The 23,168-nt window shown below is 34.6% G+C and overlaps 1 protein-coding gene across 1 annotated transcript; it reads left to right on the top strand.

The window, feature by feature from the left end:
* The first annotated feature begins 302 nt into the window (after window positions 1-302).
* LOC133184774 (constitutive coactivator of PPAR-gamma-like protein 1 homolog) lies at window positions 303-21,669 on the top strand. Its single transcript, XM_061319836.1, has 17 exons — window positions 303-1,184; window positions 1,636-1,718; window positions 3,411-3,505; window positions 4,237-4,349; window positions 4,513-4,562; window positions 8,765-8,855; window positions 10,898-11,013; window positions 11,294-11,434; window positions 12,450-12,606; window positions 13,266-13,539; window positions 13,825-13,933; window positions 14,203-14,409; window positions 14,725-14,998; window positions 15,761-15,929; window positions 16,099-16,264; window positions 16,515-16,663; window positions 17,192-21,669. Exons 1-17 carry the CDS (start codon window positions 467-469, stop codon window positions 17,361-17,363), a joined length of 3,084 nt encoding a protein of 1,027 aa, XP_061175820.1. The 5' UTR covers window positions 303-466; the 3' UTR covers window positions 17,364-21,669.
* The last annotated feature ends 1,499 nt before the right edge of the window (window positions 21,670-23,168 follow it).

Below are 23,168 nucleotides of genomic sequence, written 5' to 3'. Positions count from 1 at the left end.
TTTTTTTTTTTTTTTTTTTTAAAGAAATAACCCCCCTCCCCCAAGTCCAGAAGTCCTGAAAGTCTATAAATCCTGTTCTGAATAATTTTCCTTTTTAAAAAAGAAATATATTATTTAAGTTAAAAACATTTGTAAATCGTCTGTAATTAACCTCCCCCTCCCCCTTCCCAGCAAAAGGAAAAAAATATTGCCTTTGAGATTCTCCCGATCTTAGTTTGTTTAACAAATGTAAAGTCCCGAAATGTTTGGCATTCCGAAAAGTTACGCAATGGTTTCTGGGTATACATCCGGGATACGTCACTGGCGCATGACACCTAACTCGTAAGCCGCAAGAAAAGCACATGGCCGCCTTGTAGGTCAAAATTAACCTACTTCTTCTCTTAAAATTCCATTCTATTTCACTTCATTGGACAAAAAAATTAATTGATTAGTATGCAAAAATAATTATTTGGCATAACTCTGCAAAATGGGGATTAGGTCATTACAGGAATTTATCGAAACGCACTGTGCAAGTGCATGTGTGTCAGTGGATTTGCTGAAAATATCGAGAGGATTCATACCAAAAAGGCGTGGCAGGGAACCCGGAAATGAGCGCTTCTGCCTTGTGGTCGATGCAGAGAGCTGCCTAGACCGTCTGTACGGGGGATATTTCTCGGATTGGGTTTGCGGGGGACAATGGAATCGTATGATAGCGTTCCTAAACAACCTGATGCAGGCATGTCACTCGGCCAATTTAGATATGGTGGTATTTTTCAACGGTGCATTAGAGAGCCAAAAATTAAACGAATGGTATGCAGATCAATTGAATGCAAAGAAAAAAGTCACTTTTGTCTTGCGTCACATCAACAACAAAGGGACCCCTCCCCCAAAGGTCTGGTGGATCCCCCCTGTATTCTTGCAGGGTTCCCTTCGCATGGCCCTAAGACAGATGGGTGTAGGGGTAGCATGTTCAATGGATGATCATGCACAAGAAGTAATTGGCTACTGTAGAGAACATGGTCTGCAGGGTATCATTGCACAGGACCCCGTTTACACAATCTTTGATCCTCCTCGGTATTTTTCATCACAGAATCTGAAGTTGACATACAAAGGTTCCTTGGAAACAAAAGAATACATTATGGATGAAATTGCAAAGAATCTGGACCTAAATCCAAATAGATTTTGTATTTTGGCAGCTTTGTTAGGTGAGAGCAATCAAATTGCAAGACTTTACTATATAAATGGTGCATGGTTTATACATCATAGGCAGGAAACTGTCAACCAACAATTTAGAATTGAAGATTCCGCAGTTTGCACACTTCAGATACATCATTGAAGAAGAATTTAGCATGTAATAATGTAATTTTACCATGCAGTAAATACAGTTGAATTTCATATCTTGAACATCAATATCTCTTTGTATTGCATTCTCTAATGAAATGTTTTGCATTGCATCAGGAAGTCTTAATTGCACTTGTAAACAAACTGAATATAGATTATGGGAAGTCATTACGAGCATTTTCCTGTACATGATCATATTTTCAGATGCTTTTGTATTTTTATACATGCCTTATTTTCTCTTTCATGATATATTTTTTTTTAAAGTACTTGACTAATGGCCATTGACTAATCAGATACCATTATGAATATACACAGGCAACCATATTCTCCCAGATGAAGATCTCTACTCTTTCTACATTGAACTTCTAAGCAGAGCTGATCCCAGTAAACCAGCAAAGGTAATGTTTGAAATAAGTACAGCATCAAATAAACCTATAAACTGCATGACTGACTTGAAAACTCAAAAAAAATATCGTAACCAAGTGGTGGAAGTTGCATCAAGGTGTTGACCCCTGTTACAAAAATGTGTCATAAAACCAGAACCATGGCAATAAATACTATGCATTTATAATTTTTTTTAAAAATTTTTAAAAAAAAAGTACAAGGAGTGTTTTCTTTTTATCTGCTGCATTGTTAGATAAATCAATTTTGAAGACTCTGATCTATTGTCTTGAAGTGAATGAGGAGTTTGGGTATATAATATCGGTTACTCGTCATTCATCATAGTGTGATTCTCCTGTGTTTTATGCAATGAAACTTTTATCAGTCAGGGGTGATACTGAAATCCGTCATTTTTAAAATGACGATTTTTAGTCATAAAATAAAATTTTTATTATGACTTAAACTCATCATTTTTAAGAAAATGACGAAAAACAGTCATAAAAATTTAGAGTGTTTCTAGAATACCGAGTTACCTCTCTTTGAAAAATGTTAGATCCACCAACCGAAAAAAGGACAAAAAAACATCGTAAACAAACTTCATTTCTCTAATACAGTTGACTACAATACTGGTTATGTCGACAGTACAAATTTCCCAAGCAAAAATAAGAGTGGAAGAGTTATTATTTGTCAATTTATTTGCATTAAATAGGAAAGAAGACGATATGCCGTCTTTTTTCAAAATGGAGGGTCTGGGCTCACTGAAATATCTCGCTTGTTTTACGGGGCGCACTACTTTTTTATGGCTTTAACTTTTTGTCGAGACTTTTCTCTACAAGTACGTATTCTTCCAGACGGTGTACTATATGTTTTTATAGGGCTAAAAGCCATGTAAAAATGGCGAATTAGTTCTACCAAAATTCGACATTTTACCGCTAAATAATAACTTTCACCTTCCATGTTGATGTTCTAACGCATGTGGTCGGCAGTAATTAGTGACCCGGATGAAATGAAACTTGCGTAAACACTCTTCTTTCAGTGGTGAATTCAAATTTCGCTTTTATGTAACCAGGATAGAAGAATTAAGTTGAAAAAGAAAATATGACGATAGTAAATCATATTGACAAAAATGACGAAAATACGTAGTTAGTAAATATGACGATTATCCATCATTTTTCAGAAATGACGGATTTCAGTCTCACCCCTGACTGTTTATGCATGTTGTTTGTAATTCACTTGGTGCAATATTAACTTAATCTTTGTAACAGTTACACATGTATATGGTTTATTTAGGGCAGACATAGGGTTAATTTTATTGTAAGTCCACAGGCACTTTACTGCTATTTTGGTATATATATCAATGTATAATTTTTATATATTACTTTTCACCTCAAAAACTAAGCTCGTAACGAGTCCTGGTCACTGCTGGACTTCCACCTGTTTGTTACAAGTTGACATAAACAGTTTCAATTTGTTGTGGAACTAGTCAGCCAGGACTAAAATCAATTAGTACAAACTTTGTGATTATGTTGAAGTTGCCCCTAAAGTTTATACTGTGATCTCCATTATCTCGTAAACTTTTTTGAGTGAATATTTTTCTTAAGTTATAGCAAGAGAATATTATGATCACATAGATATAATATCAGTTAATTCTCCAGCATTTTGAAGTTTGATGATTTGTGTTATTGAATTTGAACTTTAACCTTTTTCAGTTGACTCCAGAAAATGCTATCCAGGCAGCTGTGGATTTTGTCAGGAATCTACCTAGTGTTGAAAATCTGGATGAAGTTGGAGAAATCATATTCAGGTAAATCTTGACACAATTTTTTTTATTGCAGTAGCACATGATTATTATGCACATGGCTTTTGTAAGTACTTGTACAGTCAAACCTCATTATCTCGAACTCAATGGGACCAAGAAAAAACTTCGAGATATCCGAGGATTCAAGATACCAGAGGTAAAATACTTCAGGGATTTATCTAGCTATTTTGTTTTACTACCATTTTTATATGTTAAGGGGGAAAATGAGAGCCGCAGGCTCGAGCTGAGCGCCAGAGGCGCGAATATGCTACATGTAGGGGGGTCCGGGGGCAGTTAGAATTCAATCAGACAAAAACGGGAAATTTACAAACGATGTTTTAAATATTCTCTGTTTAATCGGCAAATTTTCTATCTGAAAAAGGGGAATTTTTGCACCTTTCTTAAGAGGGGAAAGGTACCGTTTACCAGTAGTAAAAACAGCCTTGATAAATCCCTGTACTTAAAGAATAAGAGGTTGGGGACTTCCAACTCACTTCGACATATCCATGGTATTTGAGATATCAGTGTTCAAGATATTGAAGTTCAACTGTACTTGCTCACTTGAAATTTTTAGAAGTTGTAAAATTGAAATGGTGAGATAATAGCAGGATATACATGAACGAAAGTATGGATATAGTAAATTGATTGTGGTTGAACTTGGGGGTTCACTCACAGTACATACATGTATATTCAAATTTTATGGAGACATTATTGACAAAAATTATCTTTCAAAACAGGAACTCCAAAGGGAACAAAACTGAGCTGGTGTCAAAGTTCAAACAATGTGTACAGTATTATTTAAATGGCACAAACGATGGATTTCTTAAGTACAGACCTCGGCTTGGACAATGTGAGTGTACCATCATAAGAAAGACAGTCTTTATCATTACTACAAGCACAATGTTAATTGTTGACAACTGTTCATAGTTAATTAGCATGGAAATTATTAAAAAATCATAAAAATCATCGAAATTGAATATCAAATAAGGGAACGCAAACATGTTTATTTTCAGTTGGTGCTACTCCAAGACAAGGAAATTACGCAATGTCACAGAGAAATATTGTAAGTATAGTTTTCAGATGATAATTCATTTACATGTAAATGTGTACTACAGGACTTGTAGATATTTCTTCAAAGATGGAAACATTTCTCTGGCAATTTTGAGAAGAAAAAAAAACAAACAAACAAAAAAACCAAAACAAAACAAAAAACCAAAAAATTACACCAGTACTTTTCTGTACTTAATTCAACAGTGTTAGGCTAAAAATATATTTACTCAGGCCAAAGTTCTTTAGGTTTACGAATTTTTTTCAACCAAAATATCCATTGGGTGGTGACAAAATAAAAATAAATTGAAACTTCTTTCAAACTGAACATTGCTGATTTTTTTTAAACTACCACCCTCCTTTTGAATTGGGAAAAATTAGAAACATTTTCCTCGAACTGGGAAAAATCATTTGTAGTAAATGAGAATCAGAAATAAAGAACTACAAAAGATTTTGTTTAAGGTTTACTTCAGATCTTATTTAAAATCATTAAATAAATCTTCTTCTTTTAACATTAAACATATATTAGTCAAACCTTGTATAACTATAATTTACTCTCTTGAAATAACTCATAATTTTATTTAAAAAAACTAATTACCAGTATTAGGTTTCATAATCTACTAAACTGCCTTCTATTAATTATAAAGTTACAGAACATCTTAACTAATTTTAGTGAAAGGTCATACCCTACAATGTTGTCTATTTCATGTTATTATCCTGACCTTATATCTACCAATGGCGGTCAAACTAAAATGTCAACAACACATGTACCTGGGACCTATAACAAGCTATGTATTAAACTGCTTATATCGATATCTCCATTGTTTCACACATTCATTATAAAAGATTTTGCATGTTCATGGGTTTGGAGAAATAAAATTGAAGACTAAAGTAAAAAACGTACTTAGTCTTTGTCTGCAATTCCTGTAATTTTTGTCCAATTTTAGCATATTAATCATTACTTTTGAAACTGGAAAAAAATATTATCATTAGGAAAAAATAGCTATTTTTTGTGAGGGGAAACAGCTGAATATCGGTGGCATTTTGGCCCATAAAATTCACTGCTCAGCTATGTTAAGGAAGGAAATAGAAAATGCGATCTTACGTACATACTTAATATGTATTATTTTTAAAATCTTTGTAACAAAGTAACTGTAAAAATGTAGGACAGGTAATAAAGATATCCATAATGGATAGGTTTGTGGCTTACTCAGTACCAGTTACATCGCATGTACAAGTATCAGCTGTGTGTCACGTGACTTGTATAAAATAGAATTGTTCAGTTGAATGTAGAAAATGGGGCTAGTGCAAGGGCATATCCATGTTTTTAGAAAAAAAAATTGATACATATTAAAAAAGATTAACATCAGCTTCCCGGAAAGTGCTGGGAGCTAGTTTGAGCTGTTTCGGAAATACTCGTAATTTTGCCGAAAATGCGTTTAATAGCCCAGAATTTCCACTTCGCTTAAATTCTGTCATGAATAAAAATAATGTTATGCCGACCAGAATCAGCTCCCAGCACTTTTCAAAATATACATGAAATAAGCAATTGATATTCCATATTTCAGCTCAATCAGTCTAGTCTATGCCCTTGCACTTTTGAGCTTAATCAGGTATACACTCATCGTGTTAGCGATATTCTTGACATACTTTGTCTTTGTGCAGCTCCATAGCACCTGGATATATTAATAATCTACATAATTGTTTCAGGGATCGACATTAACGGTTGTCCGATTGCCCGGGACAAGTAAATTCTCAGTTCGGGCAAGTGAAATCATCGACATACTTGTCCGATCGGGCAAGTGAATTTTTCTCACACAAATGTACATATTTATTTAGTTTACATTAATTTATAGATAAAACAATAAATTGAGAACTTGATTTCTGCAACGCACCTGACTGACAATGTTTTGCATTCGAAATTCCTTGGTAGCATTTCTGGATTATACCGTTCATTTAAAAATCGAGTTCGTTGTTTTCTTTCATAGGAAATACGCTCTACGAGTAACAACATTTTGTTAAACTTCTTTTTAGGAAATTAGATTAATCACGCACAGAATATAAGTACAGGTAAGATGTATGTTCCGTAGCAACTATCTTCCTTAAGCGTTGCTTCACAGTTATCGCTGAAAATCATGAATCACAAAATGATCCTACCGCAAATAATTTTCAAAAATATGAATTTTTAAAAAAGGAAACGGAGGGTTATTGCTGAATGGCAGTGTGAGTTAACAGGTTAAATTTACAAGTACAGCGGTATACATTTATGTACAAATACAGGATCGAAATTTTTTCAGGTACCCGGTAGCTCAACTTGCCAAATTGACAGTAGTGTATATCGTCACATTTTTTCTTTTCATAATGTTTGCAGTAATTAATAATTTTCGTCTTAAGTTCCATCCTAATTTTGGGCAACCAAGTTTTGCATTCGGACAAGTCAAAGTTTGAGATCACTTGCCCGAAGGGCAAGTGAATCTAAAAGTTAATGTCTATCCCTGTGTTTTAGATAAATCATTTCCTTTTAATTTTATTAATTAGATTTAAACATTAGCAATGGTTTAATATTTATTTACGCATTTTTGTAATTATTAAACCAATGGATCCACGCCCCTAGATCACTTGTACTGTGTCAAGTCAAGGCTAGTGACATCATTCATGAAGCAAGATTTGCTTCTAAAAACTCGGCAGTATAGTTATCAGATGTTGTGATTCTACTTGCTTTTATAAATAATTGATAAAATAAATGAATGCAAGATGTTATTTACGCATTATCATGTGGTTAAATAGGTTTTTGTCGCTTGTTAAATTTTCAATGACGTCACAATGAAACTTCACATACGGTGCATCACAGATGTGAACTCGGGCCTTCCTTAACATAGCTGAGTGATTACATGTTTTTAACACGACTCTTGGGGGATAGGGAAATATGGCATCCCCTATAGTTTGCTACCCTTTCATCCTCAAAAAAAAAGTTTCGGGACAACGTGCCATCTCCAAAACATTTTTATGACGTCGAGCTCTCGGAGCTCGAACGTCATCTAGCAAGCGCCCAGTATGAAATCGCGACCGGATATGTACGCGACCGAATGTGTCAGTCGATGCATCCGCAATAGAAAATAGCAATAGCTATAAACCAATTTCTTTGAAAACGCTCAAAATGAATAATAGCTTGAAAATAAAATTGCATCAATTATATCTGCAATTAATTCTATTGCAAAACAACAATATTATGTTTTATTCTCACACAAGAAAAACGTGATGGTTGTTGCGGATGAATTTCTACAGAAAGGGTGCGTTAAATGACATGAATAACATTTCGGAACGATAACCGTGTAACATAAACAACACAACAGGAGGTAAAATAATTAAAAATTACATAAACACGAATACTACAAGACTAAAAAGATTGAATTTCTAAATCTTAGCTTTACTTATACAATCTTCTAACCAACTCTATCCTAAAAACCGATGATTTTGACCAGTATTACTGTATTTCTCTATTTCCTCCATTTCCCAGTATACCGTATACCACGCCCGATCGTAACTCGATCGTAATTGTAACAGAACAGTCTTGGTTGTAGTTTAGATGCAATCACTAATACAACGCTTTGACATTGGCAATTAGAAAAAATATTATATAAATTCATGAAATCCTTCATAGTTCTTCAACTGACTGAAAAGAATTTAACATGAACATGTTCGACGGTGTCTGGTCAATTCGAACCCTGCTTCATTCGGACCATGACATAAGGCCCCAAACTGTAATTGTGATATTTTGTTTAAAACTATTTTTTTTTTATTATTTCTCCTGAGTCACTCACTTGACTTATTGCTATCTTCAAATTCAAAATGATCTTTTGAAATTGTTTTTCTTCTTCGACGTCATTGAAGCCTTTCAGGCTTTTGATTACTTTACTTTAAAATAAAGACATGCTTGCCGCCATGTTTACACGTTTCTGTTTATGATCACCGAAATGTTTGAAACAGCGAGCTGTTTTTAATGCATGTATTGGACCCAGACGCATTATAAATACTTAAACCCTGATGATCAGACATGAATTTTCCGGAAAATTAACGACAGGGGTGATAAAATCCATAATTTTTATTTTCAAAAACCTGAAAAAATTGGGTCGTCGGATCCGTAAACCGAAAGATATAATAACTCTGGCCTCAGATAAGTTTCGAGTAGATTGAGACAGTTTTGTAACTTACATTTAGGATAACACTGGATTTTCTGGCGATCATGTGCCTCAGGTGGTGGTTGATCCCCCGACGGGTGGAAATGCCAACTTTAACCATATCCCACCAGGTAGGTTTTGTTTTATTAAAGAAACAGCGGTAGTGTGCTTATTTAGAAATGATTCATTCGCAGATTTTTCAAAAGTACAGATTTCATCCAGTTAAGTTTCAGTAAAACAGATACATGAAACCTTGGTGCACCCCAATTTTCTTGTATCTGTTTTTGATTTGGTGAACTGTGTCACCATGGACATTTTAAACACAGATTTATGTAAAATTCCCCTATATTTTTGGTTTGAAAAAACTTAGTACAAATTAGGACTGGGATGATATATCAAATTATCGATAATATGGACTTTGTGTGATGATAATACATGTTTCGATACGTGTGTAGAAATATTGACACAGAAAAACAAATTTTCAGACTTACAATATATATTTTTTCAGTCTCTGTTTTACTTTTAATGTTTTAGGTTAAACAGTCAGGGTTGAGACTGAAATCCGTCATTTTTAAAATGACGATTTTTAGTCATAAAATAAAATTTTTATTATGACTTAAACTCGTCATTTTTAAGAAAATGACGAAAAACAGTCATAAACACCGAAAAAAGGACAAAAAACATCGTAAACAAACTTCATTTCTCTAATACAGTTGACTACAATACTGGTTATGTTGACAGTACAAATTTCCCAAGCAAAAATAAGAGTGGAAGAGTTATTTGTCAATTTATTTGCATTAAATAGGAAAGAAGACGAAAATGACGATATTCCGTCTTTTTTCAAAATGGAGGGTCTGGGCTCACTGAAATATCTCGCTTGTTTTACGTGGCGCACTACTTTTTTATGGCTTTAACTTTTTGTCGAGACTTTTCTCTACAAGTACGTATTCTTCCAGACGGTGTACTATATGTTTTTATAGGGCTAAAAGCCATGTAAAAATGGCGAATTAGTTCTACCAAAATTCGACATTTTACCGCAAAATAATAACGTTCACCTTCCATGTTGATGGTCTAATACACGTGGTTGGCAGTAATTAGTGACCCGGATGAAATGAAACTTGCGTAAACACTCTTCTTTCAGTGGTGAATTCAAATTTCGCTTTTATGTAACCAGGATAGAAGAATTAAGTTGAAAAAGAAATATGACGATAGTAAGTCATATTGACAAAAATGACGAAAATACGTAGTTAGTAAATATGACGATTATCCATCATTTTTCAGAAATGACGGATTTCAGTCTCACCCCTGACTGTTTAAGATGTTTAACAAATATTTTAAATATAAATCAGAAATATGTAATAATTACTAAACAGCACTTTTTAAAAATAATTTTGTTTTACAACAGATATATAGATTCATAAACTATGTACATGTACATATATTCTTGCATGTATTTGTGAAGAAATGTAATATTGTTTATTCAATACAATGAAAATTTCTTGACCAGCAGTGATTGGGAAGGGCTTGCGCCATGCGCCATAGTCACATTGAAGTGATAATTGGCGCATTAAATCAACCATTGGTGGTGCCAAGGTGGGCATTCAAATTTAAGCTATGTTAGTTGGAAATATATTGCGTACGACTTTCTTGCTTGTTTTACTTTCGTTTTAAATGCAGTCATTTTAATACAACAAATCTCATTGGTTAAAACCCGGCAAAAACTGTTTCCTGTTACATGAAGCGCTTTATTTAGGACATCAAAGGTACATTACCTCACTCATTTCCCAATTTTGACGTTATTGATCCAAAATATGAGAAAATTATATTGTTTGCGTGTTCCATTAAATGTGCAACACTCCATAAACATACGTGAAAAATAAGATTTGGTTAATAAAGAAACATGTTTCCTTTCTTATTTCACATTTTGTTTACAAGTCATTTTTTTTCTTCTTGAAATGGCCCATCAGAATATAAAGATGGCCCATTCACTTTCAAAAACTTTGACAGTTGCGCCATAGTCCCATTGACCTTTATGGCCTTCCCAATCACTGGACCAGTGAAAAATATCATGATATGTATGCAAATCACAGTAAGTTTGGTGTGTTTTGTAGGAATTCACTGTAAGTTTGGTGTGTTTTGTAGGAAATCACAGTAAGTTTGGTGTGTTTTGTAGGAATTCGTCAAGATATGTTAGCCGCTGTATCCTCCTCCTCATCCAGCAGCAGTGGTTCTAGTCCCAACAGAAACAGCCCAGAGGCCAACTGGTCCCAGTCCCTCAAAATCCAGGCAGTAAGTCTGTTCAGTCATGTATTATAATACCTCCTGCCTCAAAATCCAGGCAGTAAGTTTGTATTAATATTCCCCGGCCTCAAAATCCAGGCAATGACTTTGTACATTTTTTATACCTTCTCCCACAAAATCTAGACAATAAGTTTGCATTATTATACCATAATCATTTCGTAACAGATATCTATTATTTATCATACAGTTTGTCTTAGAGATTTCAGTGAAATATTGACTAATTTGTCACTTATTCCTTTGTTTAAATGCTGGAATGTTTCTGTTTCAGCAAATGCACAGCAAACAACAGAACAAGTCAACCTCAGGAGACTCTAAAATCCCACAGGTATCCCCTGAAATCATGAGAATCGCCAGTGAGAGGCACCAGAAGGGATTGATGCACCCTTGGATTTATCAGCTGCTGTCACAGGTGAAACTTGTCTCATTGTCATAAATGTGTTGATGTGGCCTTCAGTGAGTGACCGTAGTATATGTACATGAAATACATGTATGAAGATAACAAACAGTATTCAAGCTCAAAAGTCTGTTGAAACAATACAAATTTGGAGCGAAGCAAACATGGACCTCTAAAAACATTAGAGGTGGGATCAGGTGCCATGGAGGAGTAAGCATCCCCTGTTGACTGCTCACACACCCCTGGGCAAACAGAAAAATCCATAGGCTATTCAATGTTAAAAAAAAAAAAAAAAAAAAGGCCTAACAATTTGTATGAAAAATGTCAGTCAACATTTGACTTATTGATGGACTGTATGTGCTGGCAAGGTCATAGTATCGTCAGGGTTGTCCCTAAGAATTGAAAAAGAAGAGGACATTTAAAAAGTAGATGGGGAACTGGGGTTCCTTCCCTAATGGGGAGTTTAGGAGGAATACGAAAATAACTGGGGGATTACATCATTATAGGTGGGAAAATTCTCCAGCCCACGGGTCTTAGGGACAACCCTGTATTGTCCATAGAATTTGCGAAAATTTGACTTTAAACAAGACTGTTGATGTTCTTTTTTCATCAACTTGTATATCAATAGCTTGCCTCATTTTAGTAATCGATCATACATAGAGCATACTCTTGCATATTGAATTAACTGGGAGACATAAACTCCATATATACAGGTAATAATGGTATATTCCTACATTAATAAAGGAAGTTGATAGAAAAGTTTAAGTCATCACGTTTATCTTAAAATTTTTTTGTTAGATTACCATTAAAAAATTTTTTTTAGAATATCAAAATATGAAATAGATGTATCAGACTCTATGGTGTCATTTATTTAGAGTTCAAAGGGATATATAAAATCAAGGATTGAAAATGACTATTGTTAATTGATAAAACATCATCAATATGTCTAAATAGACTTAATTAAATGACTGCACGGAATTTAATGGAATTTTTGTGTCATTGATGCTAATGTTCTGTTCTGTGTCAATAGGGAGAGATGAAGATCCCTGTGAGTTTGGAGGATGAAGCCAGCAGGGAGCTGCCAACAGCAGCAGAGCTATATAAACCAATCCGACAGACAGTATACTCTGTACTCTTCAACCTCAACAAACTCAAGATTATCCACGAAAATCAGGTCAAAGAGAAAGGTTAGTCATTGCAGTTACTTCAGGTCAAAGATTAACACTGTGGAAGCAAGTTGAATGTAGTAAATCTGATAGTTTGATGAGGGAGAACAGAAACCTTTAAAAAGTGGCTGAAGCCAAGTCTTGATATTTTGGAATTATATGTACATCATTGATACAGCTGGTTTTACATGCATCTCATCTCATAGTTGAGAACAGCTAAGTATGCAATATATATCCCCATCATTTGTGACGATGTTGATATCCCTGATTAAAGTTTTAGGAGCAGCTCTATTTCTCTAGTAGCCCTACCTAGGGATTCAAACAACCATTCCTGCTGCAGACGCTGCATTCTGACCCGTATTTTCTGGATGAGTTGGTCAGTTAAATTTTCACTCTTAAAGAAATGTTAGCCTTTCCTAAATATTCATCAAATGCATCTGCCCTACATAAATATGTTAGGGATGATTGGCAGGTTAAGGCTTTTGAAGCAGGAACAGTTTTAACTATGTACATTTACAGAATTTACAATTATTGAGAATCTGTGAATGCTATTATAAGTTTTGCTAAATTTTCCAGTCAGTGGTTATAAAATTACCATATGCATTCATTTATTACATGTATAACACTTTGCTATTTTTTTAGATGACATAATTTGAGGTGTATAAACTTGTATTTGACAGGTGATGCTCCACCCTCTTCCCCCAAGTCTTTTGACATACCAGTAAAGGAATGGTCAGTCAGGAGGAACAATGCTCGTCCTTCCTTTGACATGGTCATTGCTCGTCCAGTGGAATGGAAGACCCCGTCCATTGAACGAATGTGGCTAGGTCAGCAGGTGGACGACAAAACTCGGCGCCTGAGGGCGTTCCTGACTTGTATGGAAAGTGACACACCGCTGATGCTGAACACACAATATGTGCCTCAACAACTCCTCATTCTCTGCTGTGTACTAAGGTGAGGTTCTGTTAAGGAAGTGAATACTCAACTTGTTTGATGATCACATAACGTGTAAGATGACCAGTACATACAGTGAGTTAATGAATAAACATATGTCTACTTGTTTGTTAAATGTTTTAGATGACTAGTTTCATCTAATACTACTTGTACAGTGTATGTGTGACCTTAATTTCTTATTTTGTCATATCCGTTGTTGCATGTATAATTGCAATATAAAGATTTTTTTGCATTTTCCCATCCATTAGGCCATCTATTTAGTAAGTTGTGTCCCTTTTCCTATAGGTACATGCTAAGGTTTGGTCGCATCCTTCAGCGTCTGGAGTTAGATGCTTTCCTTGCTATGAGTGTGTCTCCACTTCTACATGATGTACAAACCATGCAGGATCTTAAGGTATTGAACCCTCTACTACAATAGTGGATTTATCCCATATACATTAATTACAATGTCTGCTATAAGTGAAAACCTGCCTGATTGGGTCAGTTGTTTTCCAAATGGTTTATAAAAAAAGGAAAAATCTGTGGACTGAGCATGATTCTTGATATATAGTTCAAGATACATGCACAGTATATTGAAATTTTTTTAGAACTTTTATGAGGAATGTTCACTTTCTCAACTTGAAATTGGAAATTTGACCTCTTGTACACATGTTTGTTTTACAGTTACCTAATGTTTTGCCACGAGGAATCCACTTGGCTTCCTTACTGATGTCTGGTGTGGAGACAGCAGTGTTTGCTAATGATGTGTGTGGTGCCCCAATACCCTGGAACATGTGCCTTCCCTGGCAGTTCTTTGATGGCAAGCTATTTCACTTCAAATTACTGAAGGCTACCAACAACACTCCACTGATTGACATGTGTGATGGACAGGTAAGAATTGAGACCATTCATTAGTTTGTACAGTAAAATTTGTCTTATCTGGACACACCATTGGTTTCATAAAAATGTCTGGATTAGACGAATTCCAGATTAGACAACATTTTAAACAATTGAATTTACTGATTTGGACTAAAAGTTCACATATTATGCAAGATTTTTGGAATACACAATGTCCATATTAGACAAGTTTTACTGTTTATACAAATTTATAACATGTATGTATAGAAATTTTGTTTTACCTCTCATTTGATGTTGAAATCAAATGCAAGTTGCATTGAAACTTAAAAACAATTTTTTCTATCCTAGGTGGATCAAGTCCTGCAGGTGGAGAGAATGAGACAAGCCATCATGGAGGGACTACAGTTTGAGTTTGCCAAGCCAATGCTTCCCACCCCTTCCCTCTACACTAACTATCCCTATGGATACCCGCCATTCCCAAACCCAAACAACCCCATGAACTTCCGCCCAGCAGGAATGGGGCCACCCAACAATAGAATGGGCCGGCCAGGTGGAATGCCTGCAGGAATGGGACCACAACAGAATCAGCCCAAGACTCCAGGAAGGGGCAGGGGAATTCTGGGTAAGAAAGTTTTAAGGCCAAACAAAAAAATGTGTGTGGTTCCAGTTACACTTCCAAAAAAATTAGGGTAGGTAGGTAGGGATTTTTTTTTTTTTTTTTTTTTTTTTTTTTTTTTTTTTTTTTTTAACAAAATGATTTTCTTAATTTTTTCTAAATAATACCTATCACTGCTTTGCAAATGGCATTTAGATGTGGTGTGATAATATACTAGTCAATATTGGTAGGGGACACCTACATGCTAGCTTCCTTTGGATTTAACACTATTAAACACTTGCACTATGTTTTGCAAGGAGGCCGTCATTGCTGAAACTAAAACTTAAACTGGAGCCATTGATGGAAATTGGGGGAAATTCTGGAAAAAATATGAAAATTGCCAAAAAAAAGTTTAGGGTCGGGGGTATAAAATAGGGAAGGTCGGGTAACCGGAACCACACATATTTTTTTATTTGGCCTAAGGACAAGTAAAATTGCATATTTTACTGTTCAGTTTGCTTAAATGTGTTTGATCTGGGAAGAGAAGTTAAAATTTAGCAAAATCTGAAATGAGAGTTTACTAGTTAACTCTTACATGTGTATCCATACATGTTTTTATTCTTTTAAACTTGCATAAAGATTTTATTGCTGCAAAATAAAAAATAAGGGAGGGGAAATACACTGTATATGTAATGGAATAATGGGTATCTGTTCTGTTTATTAATAGACAACATAGATTTTCTTGTAATTAAATACATGTATTTCGGTAAAGTTATGCTTGTACTTCAGGCCGCTCTCCAGTGGATGCCCGTGGTGGACAGCTGGAAATTGCGGGGGTTGTAGTAGGAAGCTGGGGACCCAATATTCCTTCCGCGGGCAGGGGACGTAACTCAGGACTGAGTCCCAGAGTAATGTCTGTGGGCAGGGGAGAAAATGGTGGAAATGGCTACCCAAATAGGTAATTCTTTCTGACTGAGGATCTTATTTTATATCTTAATCTATATACCTGTCTATGATCCTGTATAGCATGAGTGTTAGTATATTTATGAAGTTAATAAAGTTTAACTTCAGAAAATTTGGGCAAATGTAAAGTATAACTTAAAGATTGCTCTCAACATAAATTACAGAGGAGGGATGAACCCAATGCGTGGAGGAATGCCCCCGATGAGAGGAGGAGGAGGCATGGGTATGGGAGGTGGACCAATGATGTTCCGAGGAATGAACCGACCAATCAGAGGACGCATGGGACAGCCCATGTATGGGTATGGCAGGGGAGCTATGAGGATGCCCATGGTGAGAACATTAGCCCTTTGTTACTGAGTATGTCAGTGTCTGTAGTAGCTTTAGTACCAACGGTTCAAATGTTATGTCCAATGTAAAAATTTTTGTAGACAAACAGACAGACTAAAACTATATGCTCATGAATCTCCAATTAAGGAGGCATAAAAAATCTCTCGAGATGTTCTTGCCTGTAGAGTACATGTACATGTACATTTCACAGTTTTGTAGTATGTTTTATCACTGCTTTAACTTGTCTAAACAGGACCGAGGATATCCCTTCAGGGGGCGTGGAGTTGTCAGAGGTGTTCGTCGACCACAGGTCAAAGTTAGACCAAGGCCCGGAAAATTCAAACCAACTGCCAAGCCCAAACCAAACGGCAAAGGACGTGGAATCACCATTGAAATTATAGAGTAAGTTCCATCAGAATGCTTTGCCTATTTTATAAAGTAGGCCTTGTGAAAAATGAGAATATTGCAAGTCTTAAAGGTATTGTAGAATTAATAGGAGGGATTCCAAGTCCATGTATCAACAAAAGTATTTGCTGATTTAGTTTGTATGTATTACTTTACCAAAGCAATAGACTCAGTAAATTATTTCTGGCCAAAAGGGACCAAAATAAGACTGTACAAGATAGAGAATGCATACATTATTACATGTACAAAGGTTTATAGAGAATAAATTCTCTTAGTATGGGAAGTCCAGATTAAAATCACTTTGAGATATTACCAAGAAATGGGGGAAAATATGTGTTGCAAAGAGTAATGTTCAAGTTATCAATTAACAATAGTGAAGATTCATATTTGTTAAGGATATGGTACTGAGGCAAAAATTTTTACATACATGTATGTGTATATTTACATATATTTGTATTTGGGAGTTGGTTGATTTTCATAACCTTTATTCCTTCTCCATTGTCAATATCATCATGTTCTTTACAGAGAATCGGTGGCAATTTCCCAAGTGAATGGCCACTCAGACGATGCATATGAAGACGCCGATGCTGACGAAAATCTGACAACTCCAATTGGTAAAGGCCGAATCCACGAAGGAATCCAGAGTCCAGATAGTGGTATCCATGGTGACAAGTCTGCAACAGACATCAATGCATAGACAGTCAACTCATCCTAATCATCATTTTCTTCTGCAAAGTTCATGTGTGTGTGAAAATGTTTATCATTACAGTGACAACAGTGTTATGCAGTTTAATATTTACACACACACATACACACAGACAAGGTGGGTACAGTGATAGCCAGTCCTGTTTATTTTTTCCCCAGATTTCTATTGTTTTCGTTATATTTTTTTCTTCCTATTTTTTGTATGGTGGACTGGTCACTGTATTCTGTGATGTGATGTGGACAAGAATCACACGATTATTCTCCTCATCATGTCACCCAAAAATATGGAACTGTTCAACAAGCAAAGACTGGCGATTACAGAATTTTCTTTAGTTTTATACCTTATTTTCCCCCAGATGTTAGATTTCCTCAAAGCCAGTGTTGGTGTCTTTGCTTTTTGAATGGGGCCTATATTTCCAAGTTTCAGGGGACCTGGTATGAACAAAACGTGTCCAATTTTGATGCCAGATGTCTCATGAACTAGGAAATGTAAAATCTTATTGAGGTGTATAAAATGTGAAATCAGAAATGAACAACGTCCTCAGTAAGTGGTATTTTTTGTCGTGATATTAGTTGAACGTGTTGAGAAAAAAAGGCTGCAAACTGCCAAATTTTTTTCTGCAGCCTTTATGTTTAACAAGAATGCTGACTGATATTTTTTTGATGAAGCAGTGGGGTTGCTCAAGAGAGAGAGGAGTTGGAAGAATTTTCAGGGAGACATTTTATTCACATCATGTTTGTTGAACAAGGCCCTTACTATTGTAAGGTGGCCTCTATTGTTGCATTTATATTTTCCAATGGTGGTCTTTTGACTTCCAGTCCACAAAAATGGTCGGATGCCAAAGTCAAACACACTCGACTGGAATGCTAGAGTTCAAAATGAGGATGTGAGCTGGTAGGACAGCCCTTGTGAATCTTTTCTTTCAAGATAAAGTTATGAAAATTCAGCTGTCAAAAATAGCACTTTTTCTTGCAGAAAAATGAAAAAATGTATCTTCTCTCTTTTCAAATTTTATGTAAATTTGGTTAAATCTTTGAAGATTCAACTTTAAATTCACCAAGCATTTTTTTTTTTAAACTAATTAAAATATTTTCATCTTTTTGGGATACTGGCAAACAGTATGAGAAATAATTAATCTGATGTATTTTGGAAAATTGATGTTGTAAATGTTAATGGGCTGTCTTGCTGAATCACAGTTGAGGCCTTATAGTTGACATTGGTAATGTAAGTAAGCGGATGCATGCACAAGTGTTCAAATGGCCCATATTGTTTTTTTGAATTTTATACAGAAGACCTCTACATTATTTTTGTATGTTTCTATATTAATTTTTATTAGCAAAACAAATTGTTTGAAAAAAAGATCAGTATTTGTCATGTGAATTTGTGTGTGCTTTGTCCAAGGAAGGGATTTTGGGCCTCAATATTTTTCATTAAGCCACCCATCTGATGTTCTAGACAACACTGAAAAAATTCTTTATCTTTTCATGCAGGACCTTAATCTTTAAAACTGTAAACCAAGTGGAAGTTTCAGTTTGTTCTTTAGAAGCCTGTATGGGTTCAACATTCTTCGACATCTGTGATATACTTGTTTATTTCATATTTTTATGTTTCTTTCATGTAAATCAGTATTTTCTTGACTTTCATTTGGTTTTCAGTTTTCCTGTATCTATTTTCTCTCTCAACAAAAAAGAAACTTAACTTGTTTTATCATTGAGCTTTCACTGTCTAGAATATGATATGGACAAGGGTTAAAAGAAATTGGATTAAAAAAAAACAAAAATAATGTAATAAGTTGTGATAAGGTTTGTTTAGGGTTTGGGCGGAAATCTGTGTCAGGGTTTTTAAGTGTGCACACTTTGACGCAATATTACCAGTCAACTAGGATGTATAAACCATTCTGGAATTGACAAAGAAAGTTGGTTTTACTCTAAATAAGAGTTTCAAAATGAGTTTCAAATGAGTCTCTGTTGAAAAAAAAAGATGAAATAGGGTAGGCATATTGATTGTTATAGCAAGGAGTGGAATTTAATACATGTACTTGGTTAGGAATATTTTCTATGTGAATTTCAAAATGTGTTATACACGTTCAGGAGAGCAAAATTCAATCCACAGAAGATGATTTCGAGAAATTCTTTGGTGTCTGTGGTGAAAAGATACTTTAGATGAAAGATTTTAAACTGACCTTTGACATTTTTGATGTGTCCTTTAAGCTGTTGCCATGGCAACTTGGACTGGATAAGAAACAAGACTTTGTGAAAATAGAGATGAATTTAAGAAGAAATTAATTCAAATAAGGATCTAAACTATATCAGAATTGTTCTTTATTTAAAATGCACTCATTTTTTCCACAGTGAAAAATTTCCTCTGTGGAATCTATATCTCATTGGAAATGTAAAATGAGATAAGAAGTGTAGAAATGTATTAGAAAATGAACCAGCAACAGCTTCCTTAGAAATGGTTTCTTCTTTTTTAAAACAAGCAGAACAACTATAAGGAAAAGTTTACTTTTGCAACAAAAAAGTAACCAAAAAAAGATTCAAGCATGCTGAAGTATCCATGCTTATTTTCATTTTGATTGAAAAATCCCTGTATCCGGCTGGAAAGGGAGATTTAATGGGACATTGAAAAAGAGGAGTGAATTTTTTTTTCAAATTAAATGATGGATATCTCCTGGTCCCTATTGTACATTAACTATTTTAATTTTTTTTTTCTTTCATTTTGTATTATGTATAATATTTTAATGTAAAGCTGATTTGATTGATATCAAATAGCTAAGGTTTTGTAGTTATTACAAATGTTAAATATGCTTACGTATTGATTAATGACTGGAATTAAAATGTCAAGAAGTCAGTAATTTGGGGGAAATTTCATAAAAATTATAATGTAGAATCTTACATAAAATAAATGTGGGGGGTTGGGGGTTGGTTGTGGTCTTGTAAATTTCTTAGAAGGAAAATCTCTGAATTACTGGCTTCGTCTTTTGTATTACTCTATTTATCATGCAGTCTTGTGTGTTTCATAAAGTGGTAGCATTATGCTTGCTTTCAAACAGAGAAAAAAATAACGGTTCTTGGAAAGCTTCCAGGAACACAAAAAATAAAAGCATGTTGTAAAAATATGATGAATTCTCCTTCCCTCACTACAAGATGATTATGTTGTAAATTTGAATATTTGCTTATCACATTTTTTTTTTCTCTCTTGTTCTTCAATAAAGTAAAGTTTTGGAATGGAAAGTAGTTTAACAACATATGTGGATTGCTTTGTACAGAATATTCCAAAAATTGGGTTTTGTCATTGATTTGTATTTAAATATTATGTTTTTGATAATTTTTCACACTCTTTTTTGCCATGATTTTGTTGAAGTACAACTTTTAAAATGTAGAAGAAAACTGATTCAAAGCCATTGCGTTGATTGGTAAGAGTAAAGACAATTATGTCAGTAATAATGCTACAGGAACAATTGCATATACACGTACCAACAAATCATGGCATTGCTTTTTGTTTCACGCTGTTTTTAAAATGTTTAGCAAAATTGTAAATGAGTTCTTTTTTATAACGGTGTATAGTTGAAATTTGTTTTCTGAAGCATGGCCTATTTTTAGATATCTTTGGATAAGGGAATTCTTATAAAAAACTTTTTTTCTTTCTAAAGAAGGACATGTTTGAACATTGCATGAAATGTGCATGAAACAATTTATGTTCCTCTTGGTAGATTTTTTTTTCTTTTTGCTCCGTCTTTGGCATCATAATACAATTTATCCAGTATTTGGAAGAATGGTATATTTATATGTAAGCACTTATCCTGTAGTTATAATTTCTAGCAAGCAAAAGTTGTGCTGTGTGGTATTTTGAAATATGATAGAAAAAAAAACAATTTTTTAGGAGGACACCACACCCAGACATAACTCTTGCTTGTAGACTTAACTCTGTATACTTCGTGTATTTGGTAACTTTGCCAAGTTTGACAAATTCTCTTCATATATTCTATATTGTGTACTACTCCTTGCTTAGATAGAGATACATATAATAATTTACTATAGGTGAGAATGACAGATTATTTTTGAGTTTTTAGGATTTAAGGCCTTCATGGTATCAAGTAAATGAATTGCAAGCTAAGTCAAAATAAGATTGAGAGAGGTATTGGTTAATTTTTTGGCTCTTTGCAAACAAGTTATTTGTTAGGATTAAACTTCTATACAACAAGACAAGAATGGCCTGAGATGGTTGAGGTTAGCCCAGACATTATGACATTTGAATGGACTGTCAAGTGTTTTTGAATAAATGTTGTTTTTGTGGATTTAATGTGTGCTTTATTTTTGTGCTGCCTGCAAAGCACAGCAGGAACATGGGAATAACTTTGTCTATCTGGGAGGGAATAACTTTGACTGTCTGTCTATCTGGGAGTAGATCATGGAAACATCTATGGGATATTTTTAAGCATCGGTTAAACCTGGACATTTACAATATTTGCCCAATTCCAAAAGCTGATGTTATAAAATGCAAAATTTACTGCATACATCATTGTATGATGGGTTGATGTGACATGGATTGAATGTTGTTGCCTTAATGAAAGTTGAGTCTAAAAGAGCTACATAATGTGATGTGACTTGTGGATGAGGTCAATATAACAGTAAAATTTGCAAAAGGCCCATGGGCCACAACACTCACCTGAGTATCTTTGGCCAAAATTTTAAAAAATATACAGGGTATTTTCATGGGGGTTCAATTTTCTATCCCCCCCCCTCCCCCTGAAGAAAGGGACATTGAAGCAATATTTTCATCTTGTGGCAGACAAAAAAAATTTTCTCCATAAAAGCAGATGTTTTAGGTACTGGAACTTGTAATTTCCTGAAACCTAATACTTTTCAAGAACTGAGCATTTGCACGTTTCATGCAAAAATTCTATTTTGTCAATATCCTGTTTGTATGTCATGGCGTCACTTTAAGATATTGACAGCTCAATATCCTGAGAACCCTTTGCTTGACTGACACCAAACTTTGTTCATTGGTTCCCTTGAAGGACTAGATGTCCTTTTAGATTTTTTTTTGGTCCCACCAATGACCATGAAAATGGACAGGGCATATAGTGTTTATCATGTCTGGCTTTCTGTCTTTCTATCTGTCGGTCTGTCACACTTTGTGTTTAGCTCAGTTTCAAAACAAAATGTTCAAGACTTGTAACCAAAATTCATATACTGATACACATATTGGTGAGAGCTATTCAACTGTGGCATAACTTGCTGATCTTGGTCTTCCCTGTGACCTAAGCTTTACTATTGCCTTCTTTTTGTAATGAGCTCAGTTCCAACGCAGCTTTTGAAGATATTTTTTATCAAAACTCTTACATTGATACAATCATTTGTGGGAGCCATTCAATTGTTACAATACTTTCTCACCTTGACCTTATTTTGTGACCATGACCTCTCTATACCCTATTTCGTGTTTAGCTCAGTTTCAAAGCGATTATTGAAGATATTCAAAACTCTTACACCAATACATATTAGTCTGAGCTTTTCAACTATGTCATAATTTTCTGACCTTGACCTTCCCTGTGGCCTTGACACCACTATTCCTCATTTTGAATTTATGTTTCAAAGAAAGTGTTCAAGATATTTTCATTTCATAGATAAATATAAATTGATGAGAGCTTTTCGACTTTGACCTTCCATATGACCTTGACCTCACTATTGATTGTTTTGCATTTAGCATAGTAAAGAAGAGACTGCTCTCAAATTTTTTCACCAAACTTTATACACCAATACAAATCCCTGAGAACTATTCAACTGTGTAATAATT

The sequence above is a fragment of the Saccostrea echinata genome, unplaced genomic scaffold (assembly GCF_033153115.1).
Source record: "Saccostrea echinata isolate AGI-Se365-2 ecotype Australia unplaced genomic scaffold, CSIRO_AGI_Sech_v1 ptg000011l, whole genome shotgun sequence".
Taxonomy (NCBI): Eukaryota; Metazoa; Mollusca; class Bivalvia; order Ostreida; family Ostreidae; genus Saccostrea; species Saccostrea echinata.
Note: the sequence above shows the minus strand (reverse complement) of the source record. Positions and strands in the feature narration are given on the sequence as shown.